This window comes from Monodon monoceros, unplaced genomic scaffold, assembly GCF_005190385.1.
Source record: "Monodon monoceros isolate NGI ecotype Baffin Bay Population unplaced genomic scaffold, NGI_Narwhal_1 Super_Scaffold_2, whole genome shotgun sequence".
In the NCBI taxonomy this organism is placed as follows: Eukaryota; Metazoa; Chordata; class Mammalia; order Artiodactyla; family Monodontidae; genus Monodon; species Monodon monoceros.
The window spans coordinates 49,800,172-49,816,621 of NW_021703776.1; the positions used below are offsets into that span (position 1 = coordinate 49,800,172).

A 16,450-nucleotide genomic window follows, 5' to 3' on the forward strand; every position below is an offset into this window, starting at 1 on the left:
ACGGGAGAGGCCCCAACAGTGAGAGGCCCGTGTACCGCAAAACAAAACAAAACAAAACAAACCAAAACAACCCAATCAAAAAATCAGCAGAAGACCTAAATAGACATTTATCCATAGAAGACATACAGGTGCATGGAAAGATGCTCAACATCTCTAATTATTAGAGAAATGCAAGTCAAAACCATGATGAGGTAGCACCTCACACCAGTCAGAATGGCTATCAACCAAATGTCTACAAATAATAAATGCTGGAGAGGATATGGAGAAAAGGGAACCCCTCTACATTGTTGGTGGGAATGTAAATTGGTGCAGTCACTATGGAAAACAGTATAGAGGTGCCTTAAAAAACTGAAAATAGAGCTACCATATGATCCAGCAATTCCACTCCTGGGTATATACCTGGAAAAGACGAAAACTCTAATTCAAAAAGATACACACACCCCAGTGTTCACAGCAGCACTATTTACAATAGCCAAGATATGCAAACATCCCAAATGCCCATCAACAGATGACTGGCGTAAGAAGATATATATACACAATGGAGTATCACTCAGCCATAAAAATGAATGAAATATTGCCATTTGCAGCAACATCGTTGGACCTAGAAAATATTATGCTTAATGAAGCAAGTCAGATAAAGACAAATATTATATGGTATCACTGATATGTGGAATCTAAAAAAATAATACAAATGAATATGTATACAAAACAGAAATAGACTCACAGACATCATAAACAAACTTATGGTTACTAAAGGGGAAAGGTGGGGGAAGGGATAAATTAGGAGTATGGGATTAACAGATACAAAGTACTATACATAAAACATATAAGCAACATGGATTTACTGTATCACACAGGGAACTATATTCAATATCTTCTAATAACCTATAATGGAAAAAAATCTGAAAAATATAACTGAATCACTTTGCTGTAACCTGAAACTAATACAATATTGTAAATCAACCATATTTCAATAAATAATAATAATAAAAAGAAGGAGCAGTAAATATAGGGAGTTGTGTAGTCAAGTATTGGAGAACTGAAAAGGTAGAGGGGGAACTGCAGTAACATAGAGATAATAAATACAGGAAGTAGCTACCACCCTTAGGGATGATGGAACGACGGGAAGAGGTTGGGTTATTAAAAACCACAAACTTGGAGGAGGGACCTACAGAGATGGGATCCAGACCTCTGAAGAAGGGTGCTGCCTAGTTGTGCAGGTTCCTCAAGAGTCAAACAAAAGACTTAAAGTCAGGCGTTAGTCCTTGAAAAGGTTGTTTTACTTCTACTTTTTATAGAAAGCATCCCCTTCTTTAAGGCATTTTACTTCCACCTATTGGAGAACTGTCGTAACGCACTGAATTTGTTGGGACAAGACGCTTCAATACCATATGTAAACCTACAATATCCACAATGAGAATGGTACTCTCTGCATGTGGCACGGGGTGGGGGGCCACTGGCTATTCCCTGTCTTCCAAAAATTTGCTGAGTTCTTTCATTCTCTTATGTATCCTTCCTCATTTTCTTTGATCTTTTTTATTCCTTTCTATAATTTTAATGTGGTATCAAGAGTATTGTGATAAATGCATGCAATCAATAAACTATCTTTAGCCAGAAATTATATATAAGTTAATTAGTTATAAATGTATTTTAATAATTATTAAATTACTTATTATAGAATAAAGTTGTATTAAAATTCATTTGTAATTTTAACATCTTTATTATATCTCTTCACATCATTTGTCTTGTAGGTTCAAAGGAAAAAATTAAACATGAAAATTATAATTGAATTGCAATCTTGTATTGGTATAAAACATATCAGCAAAGAAGATGTCTGAAAAGAAGAGTACTTCAGAAGAGCTAGAGGATCTCACTAGTCAATTTAGGAAAGAATCTAGATCACGGTTAGTGGAGAAATCTGGAGTTATTAAAGAAACATCAAACTCTCTAAAGGAAGCTTCTGATGGGACCACTTCCAACCAAATTTGTAAAGTGCGTCCTAGAAAAAATACATTAGGTATATGTGATGATACATCAACATCCTCCTCTGGAAGTAAGTCTAAGAGAAATGAAGAACAAAGGAAAACTCTTCAATTTTCTGAAACAATTGCTACATATGACAGTTTGCAGTCAAAAAGTGAAATTTCACAAAGTTCATCACTATCAGTAACTAAGATGAGTGCTGAATATCAGGCTTTCGTTGACTCCCTAATTCATGAAACATTAGAAAAAATTAGTCCACAACTCTCTGAAGAAAATCAGAAAGGACTTGGCTTAGGATCAGATAAGTTTACAGTTAACCTCAAAGCCAAGGGTTTACAAGAATTCCCTAAGGACATTTTAAAAATCAAGTATGTAAAATATCTCTATTTAGATGAGAATGAAATCAAAAGTTTTAAAGGGGCAGACTCCAGTGAGCTGCTAGGACTTGAAATTCTAACCATGCAAGAAAATGGGTTATCATCACTTCCATCTGAAATTCAGTTACTTCATAATTTAAAGCTATTAAATGTCAGTCACAACCAAATATCACATATCCCTAAAGAAATATCACAGCTTGGGACTATCAGGCAACTGTTTTTAAATAAAAATTGCATTGAGGATTTTCCTTCTGGCTTGGAAAGTCTTGGAAACTTGGAAATTTTAAATTTGGCTAAAAATAAGTTAAGACATATACCAGATACTCTGTCTAGTTTGAAAAACTTGAGGGCTCTCAATCTGGAATATAATCAGTTAACAGTATTTCCTAAAGCTCTGTGCTTCCTTCCAAAGTTAATTTTACTAAACCTTTCTGGAAACCTGATAAACAGTTTGCCAAAAGAAATTAAGGAACTTAAAAATTTAGAAATACTTTTACTTGATCACAATAAACTTACCTTTTTGGCCGTGGAAATTTTTCAGTTGCTCAAAATGAAAGAACTCCAACTGACAGACAATAAATTGGAAGTTATTTCACACAAAATTGAGAATTTTAGGGAACTTAGGATTCTAATACTTGATAAAAATTTATTGAAAGACATACCAGAGAAAATTTCCCACTGCGTAATGTTGGAATGCCTTAGTCTTAGTGATAATAAGTTAACAGAACTTCCTAAGAACATACATAAGCTTAAAAATTTAAGGAAACTCCATATAAACAGAAATAATATCGTGAAAATACCTGAATATATTTCACATCTTAATAATATGTTCAGCCTAGAATTTTCAGGAAATTTAATCGCAGACTTTCCTATTGAAATAAAAAACTGTAGAAAAATAACTAAAGTTGAATTGAGTTATAATAGAATAATGTATTTTCCACTAGGTTTGTGTGCTTTAGATTCTCTTTATTATTTGGGTTTTAATGGAAATTATATTTCAGAAATACCTGTAGATATATCTTTCAGTAAACAACTGCTTCATTTAGAATTTAATGAAAACAAACTCCTAATATTTTCTGAGCACTTATGTTCTCTTATTCATCTTGAATACCTTGATCTTGGTAAAAACAAAATAAGGAAAATTCAACCATCTATTTCCAATATGGTATCGCTCCGTGTTCTTATTTTATGCTGTAATAAGTTGGAAACTCTCCCCATAGAAGTGTGTACTTTAGAAAATTTGCAAGTACTTGATCTTTCAGAAAACCAAATACAGACTATTCCTTCAGAGATCTGTAACTTAAAAGGAATCCTGAAATTAAACATCTCAAGCAATCAATTTATATATTTTCCTATTGAACTCTGCCAACTTCAATCACTGGAAGTGCTGAATATAAGCCAGATAAATGGGAGAAAGGTAAGAGATGGATATTTAGGACTTTGTGGGGAAGGCATGACTGAAGGGGATCAGAATCTAAGCTGTAGTGTGTGTGTGTGTGTGCGTGTGTGTGTGTGTGTGTGTGTGTGTTTAATTTAGCTGGAATACTTTATTTTGTAAAGCATAGGCTTTTTTTTTTTTTTTTGCCGTACGCGGGCCTCTCACTGTTGTGGCCTCTCCCATTGCGGAGCACAGGCTCCGGACGCGCAGGCTCAACGGCCATGGCTCACGGGCCCAGCCGCTCTGCGGCATGTGAGATCTTCCCGGAGCGGGGCACGAACCCGTGTCCCCTGCATCGGCAGGCAGACTCTCAACCAGTGCGCCACCAGGGAAGCCCTAGGCTTTTTTTTAAACCTCAAATGCCGCTTACAAATAAACTTTTCAACACAAGAGTTTTATAGGAAAATATTTCATTAAAATGAGATCCCAAGTAATTAAAGCTGACAATTTTATAGACTTATTTTTATTTCAGTTTAACTGTGAAAGGAGTTTTAAAGTTATGGATGTAATATAATTTAGAACTAAATTTTAATCTCCTTGAAGTTAGGGATTGTCTGTTATGCTTCTTTTATATATAGAAGAACACTGAGCACAATACCCAGTATTCACCTTGTTGTTTGATTATTTCTGAGGGGCCCATATATTCAAAACTCTTTTGTTCACTCATAGAACTGCCTTTATTTCAAACGCCACTTGTGATGGCCTTAGTTTTTCTGACGATGCATATTTTTTCTTTGCCTTAGCACAGTATCTTAATTCCTGTTACTTTGCAATACTTTTCATACTAGGAATTTTCATTTGAGGCTATATTGCCAAACTGTGTGTGTCCATTATAAAGAAATTTACTGAGCACTTACTCAAAATGCATCATGACTGGGAGCATGTATACAAAAAGGATAAAACATATATCATGTCATTTAAAAATCCAAGAAGAACACACAAGGGACTAATAAAAAGTAATGTTAATGAGAGTAGGAGTAAAGAGATCAAATATGGAAGAGAACAGTTTAGAAAGACTTCAGGGCAGAGAAGAAATCAAAGCAGGGTAAGCTTTAGGGATGGAAGAAAGGGATAAGGTGGCAATGAACACTGAGTGTTGGGAGAGTGAGGAAAGTGGTTAGCAAGCCACAGGGTTGAATTGGTAGCACTGGTCAGACTGGGGAAATACCTGCATGCTACACAATTTGTTGTGGGTTTTATTAAGCAAGGGAATCACAAAGACTTTGTGACATAATGAAAATATATCTTTTTTAGGACAAAAATCTCTCCTTCCATTTTATTTTATTAAAAGTTCTAGTCATAGAAATATTTATTAAAAATATAATTGTTTAACCTTTGTTACAGTTAACAAGACTTCCGGAAGAGCTGTCTAATATGACTCAACTTAAAGGACTTGATATCTCAAATAATGCAATCAGAGAGATGCCAAGAAATATAGGGGAGCTGAGAGGTTTGGTTAGTTTAAATGCATACAACAATCAAATAAGATATCTGCCACCATCTTTTCTATCTTTAAATGCTCTCCAGCAACTAAACTTGAGTGGTGAGTGTCAAGAATAGCCAATAAGCATAATAAATTAAGTTGAGTTTTGGTTTCTAGGTTGCAAATTTTGCTGACAAGACAGAATGGCAAACAGTCAACATCATGTATTAACTGCCAATAGGAAGGAAATGGCTAGTGCAGGTACAGAAAATGAGAGCAAACCATAAGGTCCAGTTCCTTCCCTAAAAGAGGTTATAATCCAGCTGGGGAACCTGCACACATTTTCACTTCTTTTCTGTTTTCTCTGCCTGTACCCCATCATTCATTATTTCTTCCCTTTGTGAACCTGACCTCATCTCTCTCTCTTCACACACCTACCTACACAACCTTAGGTCAGCATTTTCTCTATTTTCCTTCTCTGCTGGCTCCCCGATCCCACTCCTACACCCTACAATACTCTAATACCTTACACTCTTTTACAAAGTAAATCACTTCAATAACAACAACAACAAAAAGTAAATCACTCACTCTAAAAATATCAGAATTCCCAAAGCTAGACTAGTATTTTTCTTAATAATTTTTATTATGAAATATTTCAAACTTACAGAAAAATAATAAACACATATGTACTTACTCTCAGGTATAAGGAATGCTAACATTTTGTGTTATTTACTTGAGATATTTTTGATTAAGAAATAAAATAGAATTGAAACTTTTTTTGTACTTCTCCCCAAACTAGAAGTAACCAGTGTACTGAAATTGATGTATATCTTTTTTTTTTTGTGGTACGCGGCCTCTTACTGTTGTGGCCTCTCCCGTTGCGGAGCACAGGCTCCGGACGCGCAGGCTCAGCGGCCACAGCTCACGGGCCCAGCCGCTCCGTGGTCTGTGGGATCTTCCCGGACCGGGGCACGAACCCGTGTCCCCTGCATCGGCAGGCGGACTCTCAACCACTGCACCACCAGGGAAGCCCGATGTATATCTTTTAAAAATAGAAGTGAAACTTCTTTTGTACTTCTCCCCAAACTAGAAGTAACCAATGTACTGAAATTGATGTATATCTTTTTTCTATCCATGTTTTTATACATATATATATCCATAACAAAGTAACATTATTTAGAGTTTTAAATTTTATTATATCTTATCATACTATATGGTATGTAATTTACAATTCTGTAACTTGCTTTTTCACTTGTCATATTTCTAAAGTTAATCCATGTCAATGTATACATAGACCTATTTCATTCATTTTAAATGTTGCATAATATGTATAATATTCAATTACATGGTTAAACAACAATTAATCCATTATCCTGTTGATAGACAATTAGGTTGTTTCCAACTTGTTTGCTACTATAAATATCCCTGTACATGTTCCTAGTATACATCTGCTTGAGTTTTTCGAAGTGCATATAGCTATAAGTAGAATCACTGGATCAGAGGTTATGTACATCTTCAATTTTACCAGATATGAGGAAATTTATGCCCATAGTGGTTGTACCAGCTAATCTCATAAACAGCTGGGTTTCTAAAATTATATCTTTCAGTTGAAAGTAGCACTTATAACCAGAGCCCTGCACCTTCTTAAATTTAGAGGATTTCTAGATTAAAAACAAACTCATCTTTTGGGTGCACTAGTACCAGTAGTACAGTAAAACCTACAGTAGATATATCAATACTTAGATATAATGCAACTGGCATTTGTTTCCTGAATCCCCAGAACCCCTAGTAAGCTGGCTATGTAGGTATACATCAGTTTGCGATCACTTGCAATAAGGTACAATAACTCAGCCCTGCAATTTAAGTTTTTGGTCCCACTTTTGTATTTTGGCAAAGTTTCACTGTTTTTTAGGGAGGTTATCTATTTTGTCCAAGTGTAGGACATGCTTCACTCAGCTACTATTTGTGCATTAAAAAAAAAAAGGCTGACCAGAGTCTTCTGGCCCACTGGAGAACACAACTACCAATAGAAAGCACAGTTCTCTCGAGGTTTTCTAGTACAAGAATCAAGACAAAATAGGAAGATCACAGACTTTTCTGCAAGCTTAGCCAGTTCTCTGTTAGTCCCTATCAGAATTAGAAAAGTGTATCAGTCAGGATCCAGAAACTACACCTTAGTTAATTACTAAGTAAAATCTTCTTAATTGTTTAACTAAAAGGGTAAAGAGAGAATCCTAAGGTTATCACAAAAGTAGCAATGGCAGGAAGCAATAACCATCTTATGGCTAAGGGAATAAAATGAAGAATTTGGAATTATTAAAACTTAGAAGTTTGGAGGAGGGGTCACGCAGTGGTGAAACTCGGAAGTCTGAGGACGAAGTACTGCTTGCCTGGTGCTTGCTCCTCTGAGCTTGGGGGTGGTGAGTGTGTGTTTGTGTAGGGGTGTGTGTGTGTGAGAGAGAGAGAGAAAGAGAGAGAGAGAGAGAAAGGAGCTGGTTCTGCTAGTGTTGGGAAAACTGCAAACTGCATTCAGCTGTTATGGGCAGGAACTGCTGCCGGTGGGGTAAAAGAGTGTTGCTGGTGTGACACTCAAGGAAAAACAGTCAAGGAGCCCACAGAGATGGGTTTGGATCTAAGAGATAATCGCTACACAACTGGCATGCCCACAGTCTCCAGCTTTCCTTGCCAGATTTGAAGTTATAATCTGTTTCCTCCATTCATGAAACGAAGCTAACAGGAATACCCACGTCATAGATTTGGACTGAATGAGACTTTGAAAGCTGGTAGCATCTTCATTATTCAGACAAAAGACATTTATATACAGTCTTGAGAATTAGTCCCCTCTGTCACTAACGCTAGTGGATTTAGGAAGATAACCACTTTGAACCTCAGTTTTTCCATCAGCAAGATAGGAAAGCTATAACTTCTGTTTGTTCATAAAATCGTGGAAATATAAGTTAAAACTTATGAAAATATTTTGATAAATGTGAGACATTATACCAGTGACCAGGATTTATAGATTAATTCCTTGCTTTCCTCAAAGTACAGACTTTGAAGTAGGACATTATTTAGAATTCTAACTCCATCATTCACATCAGCTAGATTATCCAATTTGCTGGTATAATAATGTTCCCAGTACTCTATAATCTTTTATTTCTGTAGAATCAGTAGTAATGTTCCCATTTTCATTTCTGATTTTAGTAAATTGAGTCTTGCTTCTTTTTTCTTAGTCCATTGAGCTAACGGTTTGTCAATTTTGTTGATCTTTTCAAAGAACCAACTTTTGGTTTTTTCTATTTGCTTGGTTGATTTTGGTTTGATTGATTCTATTGTTTTTCTATTCTCTATTTCATTTATATCTGCTCTAATCTTTATTGTTTCCTCCTTCTGATAGTTTTGGATTAACTTGCTTATCTTTTTCTAGTTCATTTAGGTGTAAAGTTATTAATGTAAGACACTTCTTCTTTTTCAGCTATAAATTTCATCCTAAGCGCTGCTTCTGTTGCATCCATAATTTTTGGTTATCGTTTTCATTTTCATTCATCTCTTTATATTTTATAATTTCCTTTTTGATTCCATCTTTGACACATTGGTTGCTTAAAAGTATGCTGTTTAACTCTGTAAATTTTCCAGTTTTCCTTCTATTATTTTTCATAGTTTCATTCCATTTTGGTCAAAGAAGATATATTGTATGACTTTTTTCAGTCAATTTTAATTTATTGAGACTTGTCTTGTGGCTTAATATATGGTCTATCATGGAGAATGTTCTATGTGCACTTGAGAAAAATGTGTATTCTGCTGTTGGACTGTTCTATGTATGTCTGTTAGGTTTAGTTGCTTTATAGTGTTGTTCAAGTGCCCTATTTCCTTACTGACCTTTTGTCTAAATGTTCTATCCATTATTGAAAGTGAGGTATTATAGTCTCCATCTATTACTGTAGAACCACTTGTTGCTCCCTTCAATTCTGTCAATATTTGTCTAATATGTTTTGGGGTTTTGCTGTTAGGTATGTATATACTTATAACTGTTATATCTTCTTAATGTAATGATCCTTTTAAAAATATATACTGTCCTTTGTCCTTTATAACAGTTTTTGACTTAAAGTCTATGTTATCTGATATTAGTAAAACCACCCCAACTCTTTGGTTAGTATTTGCATGGATATCTTCTTCTGTCCTTCAATACCTAGAGCCATAAAAGAAAATACTACTTTCCCAGTCTTTGCATCTTAGCTCTATGCTGGGGCACTTCAATGCTAAGTCAGGCCACCTATGACTCTGCCTTAGCCTTCTTCTCCTGATTGTGTGAAGCCCAAAAATCCACCACAGGCACAAACCTAGGATTCTCTCAGTTCTCTTCTGTGCATTTGTTCAGTCCTGGATATGCTTACTGTACTCCATTTCCCCCAGGATACACCATGGCCCTTCTCAGCCCTTATTCCCCCAAGAAACTTCCTCTTCAGCCTCCTCCTTCCTGGGCTTTTGGATCTGTTTGCTGCTTTCCCTGTCTGCTGTTCCTTGCCCCAGGTAGGCTCAGACATGTGTGTCTTTACATGTGACAACAACTTGCCACTCAGGAAGGCAGCTCCATCCTGAGTTGGGGGAGCAAAACAAAAGTCAGTCTCTGTGTCAATCCCTCGGGGAATCAGCAGACAGATCAAAATGCAAAGCCTCAGTATTAAAAGAACAAGGTCCATGTTGGCTTTCTGGCACCAGTAAGCTGCACCAGGAATGCAGGCTGCCCTCCCTACAGCTGTTGCTGCCATGCTGGGAAATGCAGGGTGGTATGGAGATGAGTGAAAAAGCCACAGTGCTCTCTTACCAAAATTCTCCTGCCTTTTTCTTCATTGAGCAGTATCCTAGTAACTGTAAAATTCTGGATTAAGTTCCAGAATTCTGAAAAAGCTGATTCTATCAGCCCTTTCCAGCTTTTGATTGTTTCAATTGGAGGGGCTGATTTTTGGAGAGGCCTACTCTGAATTTTCTGTGGCATTCATTCTAGGTGTGTTTTTCATGTTTATTTATACTGCTTGGATTTTGCTGTTTCTGGTCTATATATTCATGTATTTTATTACATTGGGGGACTTTTTTAACCGTTATTCCTTCAAAATTTTTTTCTTCTTCATTTTCTCTCTCTACTCCAATTTCCTTTACATATTGTCCTACAAATCCCTAAAGTGCTCTCTCTCTCTCCCTGTGTGTGTGTGTGTGTGTGTGTGTATGTGTGTGTGTGTGGTGTACACAGAGCTTTCAGCATCTCATATTGATCTGCCTTCAAGTTTACTGACTTGTCTATCATTTCTATCCTATTGTTGTCTCTCCAATTAATTTTTAATTTCAGATACTGAAATTTTCAGTTCTAGCATTTCCATTTTTCCTTTTTTTTTTATATTTCTCCTCCAAGATTTCCTTTTTTTTTTTTTTTTCGGTACGTGGGCCTCTCACTGTTGTGGCCTCTCCCGTTGCGGAGCACAGGCTCCGGACGCACAGGCTCAGCGGCCATGGCTCACGGGCCTAGCCACTCCGCGGCATGTGGGATCTTCCCGGGGCACGAACCCGTGTCCCCTGCATCGGCTGGCGGACTCTCAACCACTGTGCCACCAGGGAAGCCCCAAGATTTCCTATTTTTTTCATTCATTATAAGAATATCTTTCTTTACATTCTTGAACATCATTGTATTAGCTGCTTTAAAATTCTTATATGTTGACTACAGCAATTGAGTTTTATTTTTCTCTTGGGAGTGAGCCACATTTTCTTTTTTCTCTGTTTTGAATCCTGAACTCTATAATCAATTCTATTTCTCTCCAATGTTGATATTTGTTTTTGTTGCTATTGTTGCTTCATCAGGCACTTAAGTTGCTGGACTAAAAATACAAACTCCTTCCCTGCAAATGGCAGCTCCTTAGATCTCAGTTCAGTACTTTTAGCCATTAGCTGTTGTATCAGTTTTCTATTGGTATGTGACAAGTTTCCACAAACTTTCGCTTCTTAAATTAATAAAATATTTATTTCACACAGTTTCTGAGGGTCAGGAACCCAGGAGGTGTTTAGCTGACTTGTTCTATCTCAGAGTCTTGTATGAGACTGCAGCCAACCTGTTGGCTGGTGCTGCAGCCAGGCTTGATTAGGGCTGGTGGATTTGCTTCAAAGCTTATTTATGTGGCTACTGGCAGCAGGCTTTAGTCCCTTGCCATATGAGCCTCTTTATGACATGGCAACTGGTTTTCCCCAGAGCTAGTGATATCAGGGAGTGAGACAGAATATACTTAAGTCAGAAGCAGCACACACTCCAAGAAGCAATGAGCAACTCTAGTACCCAGATCTTGGTTTCTAAATACCTTTCTTCACTAAAAGGAACCAGGTTCCTTTAATTTTGGCTAAAATAATATAACCATAAATATATAAATAGCACAAAGGCAAACTTTAGGCCAGTTCCTCTTAAAATGATTACAAATTCTTACTTTGTCAGTTATCACAGTTTTACTTTTTATGTCAGGTTTATGTTAGATTAAGGTGTTTTTTTTTTATTAAAGATCAAAAAACATTTTTTTTAAGATTTTTTTTTTGCTGTGGACAATTTTAAAAGTCTTTATTGAATTTGTTATAATATTGCTTCTGTTTTTATGTTTTGGTTTTTTGGCCGCGAGTCATGTGGGATCTTAGCTCCCTGATCAGGGATCAAACCTGCACCCTCTGCATTGGAAGGTGAAGTCTTAACCACTGGACTGCCAGGGAAGTCCCACAGATTAAGGTGGTTTTGAAAAAAATTATGTTTAGGGAAGTTGGAGCTTAATCTTCACTCCTTGAGGGTGGACCAGACTTCGTAACTCAGTTCTAAAGAATAGAGTATGGAAAGGAGAAAATCAAAACATTACATTGGAGAAACCTGGAAGACACTATTTTAGCCAAGGGATAATGTTTAACATGCTAGTGATGTCTTGTGGATGTCAGGTATCTCTGATGTGATGAGCACTTCACCTCTGTGGTATTCTTTCCGAAAACCCATAACCCCAGTCTATTCATGAAAAAATATACCAGATAAACTCATATTAAGGAATAGTCTACAAAATACCTAACTTGTACTACTCAAAACCATCAAGATCGTGAAAAACAAGGACAGGCTGAGGAACTGTCACAGACCAGAAGACATAACTGTATGCAGTGTGCTATCCTGGAATGGATACCGGAACAGAAAAAGGACATTGATGGAAAAAATAATGAAATTCAAAAATGTCCAAAGCTTATTTAATAGTAATGTGCCAATGTTAAAGTTTCTTCGATTTAAAAATGTAATACAATAATGTGAGATGATAACATCAGGGAAAACTAAAACTAGATGAAGAGTATACAGGAACTCTACAATTTCTGCAACTTTTCTGTAAGTCTGAAATTATTGCAAACAAAGTTTATTAAAAAAATTACCATCTCACTTACTCTGTAAAGTCATTTCCTGCATTATAAGAGGAAAGCCTCCTTCTCATTTTGTCATTCTCTGTGAGAAAAAGGAATCATTGCTCTGTTTCTATACTTTCTCCTTTTCATTCCTAGCAAGTGGACAACAGTAAGAACTTATGTTTTGCCAGCATTGTGAGGCTCCTCTGATACTTTGTCAGTGAGACACAGTAGATGCCCTTTACATAGTTGTTATTTGTCTCTATAGTTTTCTTTTACAGAAGGATATAATTCAATTATAATTTTTTTTCTACTAGGAAATAATCTGACAGCTCTGCCTAGCGGTATCTACAAGCTTTTTTCACTGAAGGAGATAAATTTTGATGATAACCCTTTGCTGAGACCTCCAATGGAAATCTGTAAAGGAAAACAGTTGTATACTATTGCACGCTATCTACAGAGGGCAGATGAGAGAGATGGTAGGTGATGAGTGATTGGCTAGCTTACAAGTCATTTTCTGGCATCTATAAATTAACAAATAGTTTGCTTTAATCAGAGGCTTTCAATCTGGCAGAGACTTTCAAATATTTATCGTCTACCCTTTTCTGAAGGCTAGGAGTTTATTTTGGTAATTTTGATTATTTAACCTGGGTCTATACAATTTGAACCATTGAAAACAGGTAAATTTAAGTCACAGGTGAGCTGCTTCCCACCTACTGGCCTCAATGTACTCCAAGAGATTTTTTCATCATGGTTGTGGCCAAACTCAGAGAATCTACCTACAGATTTTTTTATCAGTTCTGATCACCATATGTAGTTGTTCTAAAAGTTGTATTTTGCCTTGAAGGAAGTTCATAGATCCTTTACATTGATGCCAGTCAGTTCTTGGCTCATTATGATCACCTGTCTGTAATCCTTGGGCAGTCTTCATTCCTTCTGTTTTTAAGAGCTCCTTTGGTTGTTCCTGATTACTTCAGAGAGCGGGTCCATTTTCTTTAAATGCCCTTTCACCGGACCAGATGGAGACTGGTTTCTCCAAGCCTTTGGGATGGAAGTTTCACTATCCAGTTCTTTCCCTGGGTTTGGGTTCCCAACAACTAACCTTTTTTCTGGGACTCTAACTTTGCCGCTCATTGTCAAACCTCAGAGTAGATTCAGATTTTGGTCCTCCAATTTAATGCCATATTTAAGTATTAAATCAATTTAATGATCCAGATTTGGGGAAAGAGAATATATACAACTATCAGGACCCTGTCTATGTAATCAGGAGGCTTATATCATCATAATCTTATAATCTATTGAGATGGTCACTAAAAATGTACAGTCCTCTGTAAGCCACAATATGTATGGCTACCATGCAGAAGCTTTTGCAAGATGTGGGCCTCACGGATGGAAGGAACCTAAGCAATAAAAAGTCACTGTAGGTGTTTTCTCTAACTTGCTAGGCAAGTTGGTTCTGCTAATTATCATAAAATAAGGGATATTTAATGGTAACTTTATTTTTATAAAACAAAGCTTTTAGGGGTTTCCAAGGATCTATAAAGTACTCCTGTTAGGTAACAGTACTTTAGAGAAGGTCTGTAAAGTTACATGATTGAACTTCCTTGTTAAAATTCTGTTACTCAAGTTCCTGAGGAAGGAAGATTCATGTGGTTCTAGCCTCTTTGGGGAAAGTTCAACGGGCAATGACAACAGATGAAAGTCAGCAAAAACAAGAGAATCCAAGCCATTTATCTCCTTTCTTTATTCCCAAGGGGCCTTCATACTGCAGGCTTGGCACCGAGAGAAATTGGAAAGGAAGTCATCATAGGAGATGTTAATTCTGCAATTAACAAAGAACATGGGGTCTCTTCCTTAAAATTTCACTTAGGAGATTGGATTTTCAATTATCTCATTAGCATAAAATCTAGCCTGAGGGATTAATGGTATGGATAAAAATTTAAAAACAGAAAGCATAGAACAGATTTGGGATGATTACAGAGGGATGGCAGATGACTGGTTCTTGAAAATTCTCAAATTACCTTGGTTAACAAAAAGTGGATCTAAAAAAAAATGGATCTAGTTCAAATTACCTAGAAGCTTTTTTATAAACTAAAAATACTCTACTTATATCTAAGCCAACATTCATTAAATAAGTGATGTGAATATAAAATAAGCATATATATATATATATATATATATATATATATATATATATACCATATTTATAGTAGATTTGAACTTGGTTTCTCAGGATGGTACCCAAAGGAGCATATTAAAAAGTCAGAATTGAAGGAAGGAGCTAAATTCATTTCAAATCCTGAAAGAATTAAAGGGTTTGATGATCACCTTGAAGTTGCTTATAATATCCTTTTAAATAGACATTTTATATTATTTATGTTTAGGGTTATTCAGATTTTAGAAGAAATGGAATAAATGGTTCAAACTTCAGTTTGTGTGTTAGAGCTGCACTTTAGTTTTAAATCTTATTTGATATGTACATCTTATAGCAGCACAGAAGTAAAAAACCTAGCTATAATATTAACTCAGAATAGAGTATGTTTTTCAAAAGAGATGACCTAAATTTTCTTTTATGTTCAAATGTAGAGAAAATCTTAGCAAAGATCTTCAAGATAGTTGCCAACAATATTACTGAAACAAATTTTCAATTTTTGTGTCAAAAACTAAACCTGGCAGTCACAGAAACTAAGTCTACAATGAGGTATGTATGAATGACAACATGTAGTATAAGCTTATTCTCATGTTCTGATTTATATCATATTGATATTACATGGTTTTGAAACATTCATATTAACATGAACTCTACTTTGCTGTAAAAGACTGATTTTAGTTTATTATATATTTGAGATCCATATGGGTATAGTAGTTTTAAGCAAGTACTCTGAGGATAGACTGCTTGGCTTTAAATCCCAAATAGTTTTGTGATCCTGGATAAGTCCCCTAACTTACCTGTGCCTCAGTTTCTTTACTGGTAAAATGGATAGACTTATCTAAGAGAGCTGTCATGAGATCAAGTTATAAAGCATGTAGCATTGTAGCAGTAATATACTGGTTTATAGTAAACAGTCCACAATTATTTTGAGGTCTTGAGTAAATCTCTCTTAGAATCAAATGTTAATTGAATTGTTGATTTTCTTCAAGGAAACAAGGGATGGCATGGGACTAACATTCACTTACTATGTATGTGCCAAACTCTGTGCTAAATTTTTATATAGACTATCTTCACCAATTAATTTAATCCTCACTTCACTCTGGTAAACTAGGTTGAAAACCTAGATATATAATACTGATGTAGTTTAAAACAGTGTTATTAATTGATAATTAAAATTATTATTATTTCAAAATTTTCAGCACTGTTTCATTAAGTGAGAGAGTCCACCGAACACTTGATAAGTGGAAAACGGAAAATAACAACTTGTCAGTAACCACTGCTGCTCTAAGAGACCAACTAACTCGGGCACTAACTATGATAGGAGCATATGAAATTATGGACAAAATAACAGCTTTAAAACTTTTTACATGTGCAATTAAATTCTGAACAGTGTATCCAGAATAAGAACTGAGAACTTATGATGCACTTATATAATTGAAACTGGATACAAGAGAATTGCACGTCATGTTTCTTTTCATGTATTCCTAAGAGATGATGACAATTTATGGCTACCACTCTAGTGTCATCATAATAAAATATTGCAGACACCATTTTATGTATTTATTCTGTTGCCTCTCTACCCTTACTTCAGAGATACAGATATAAAGAAGCTGTTCTTAAGCTAATATAAATCCTTAGGCACTCTTATCCCTACTGGAAAAAGTTTAAAAATAGAGAAGGATTGG

The 16,450-nt window shown here is 35.8% G+C and overlaps 1 protein-coding gene across 1 annotated transcript; it reads left to right on the top strand.

Annotated features, from left to right (window-relative positions):
• The first annotated feature begins 1,830 nt into the window (after positions 1-1,830).
• Positions 1,831-16,151, top strand: LRRD1 (leucine rich repeats and death domain containing 1). The gene is made up of 5 exons (XM_029234116.1): positions 1,831-3,777; positions 5,143-5,341; positions 12,931-13,092; positions 15,200-15,314; positions 15,965-16,151. The coding sequence occupies exons 1-5, from the start codon at positions 1,831-1,833 to the stop codon at positions 16,149-16,151; spliced, it is 2,610 nt and encodes an 869-aa protein (XP_029089949.1).
• Positions 16,152-16,450: the final 299 nt, after the last annotated feature.

Coding starts and splice junctions, on each gene's coding strand:
- LRRD1 (XM_029234116.1), top strand. CDS start 1,831: ATGTCTGAAAAGAAGAGTACTTCAGAAGAGCTAGAGGATCTCACTAGT. Junction 3,778..5,142: donor GCCAGATAAATGGGAGAAAG/GTAAGAGATGGA, acceptor CCTTTGTTACAG/TTAACAAGACTTCCGGAAGA. Junction 13,093..15,199: donor GAGGGCAGATGAGAGAGATG/GTAGGTGATGAG, acceptor GTTCAAATGTAG/AGAAAATCTTAGCAAAGATC.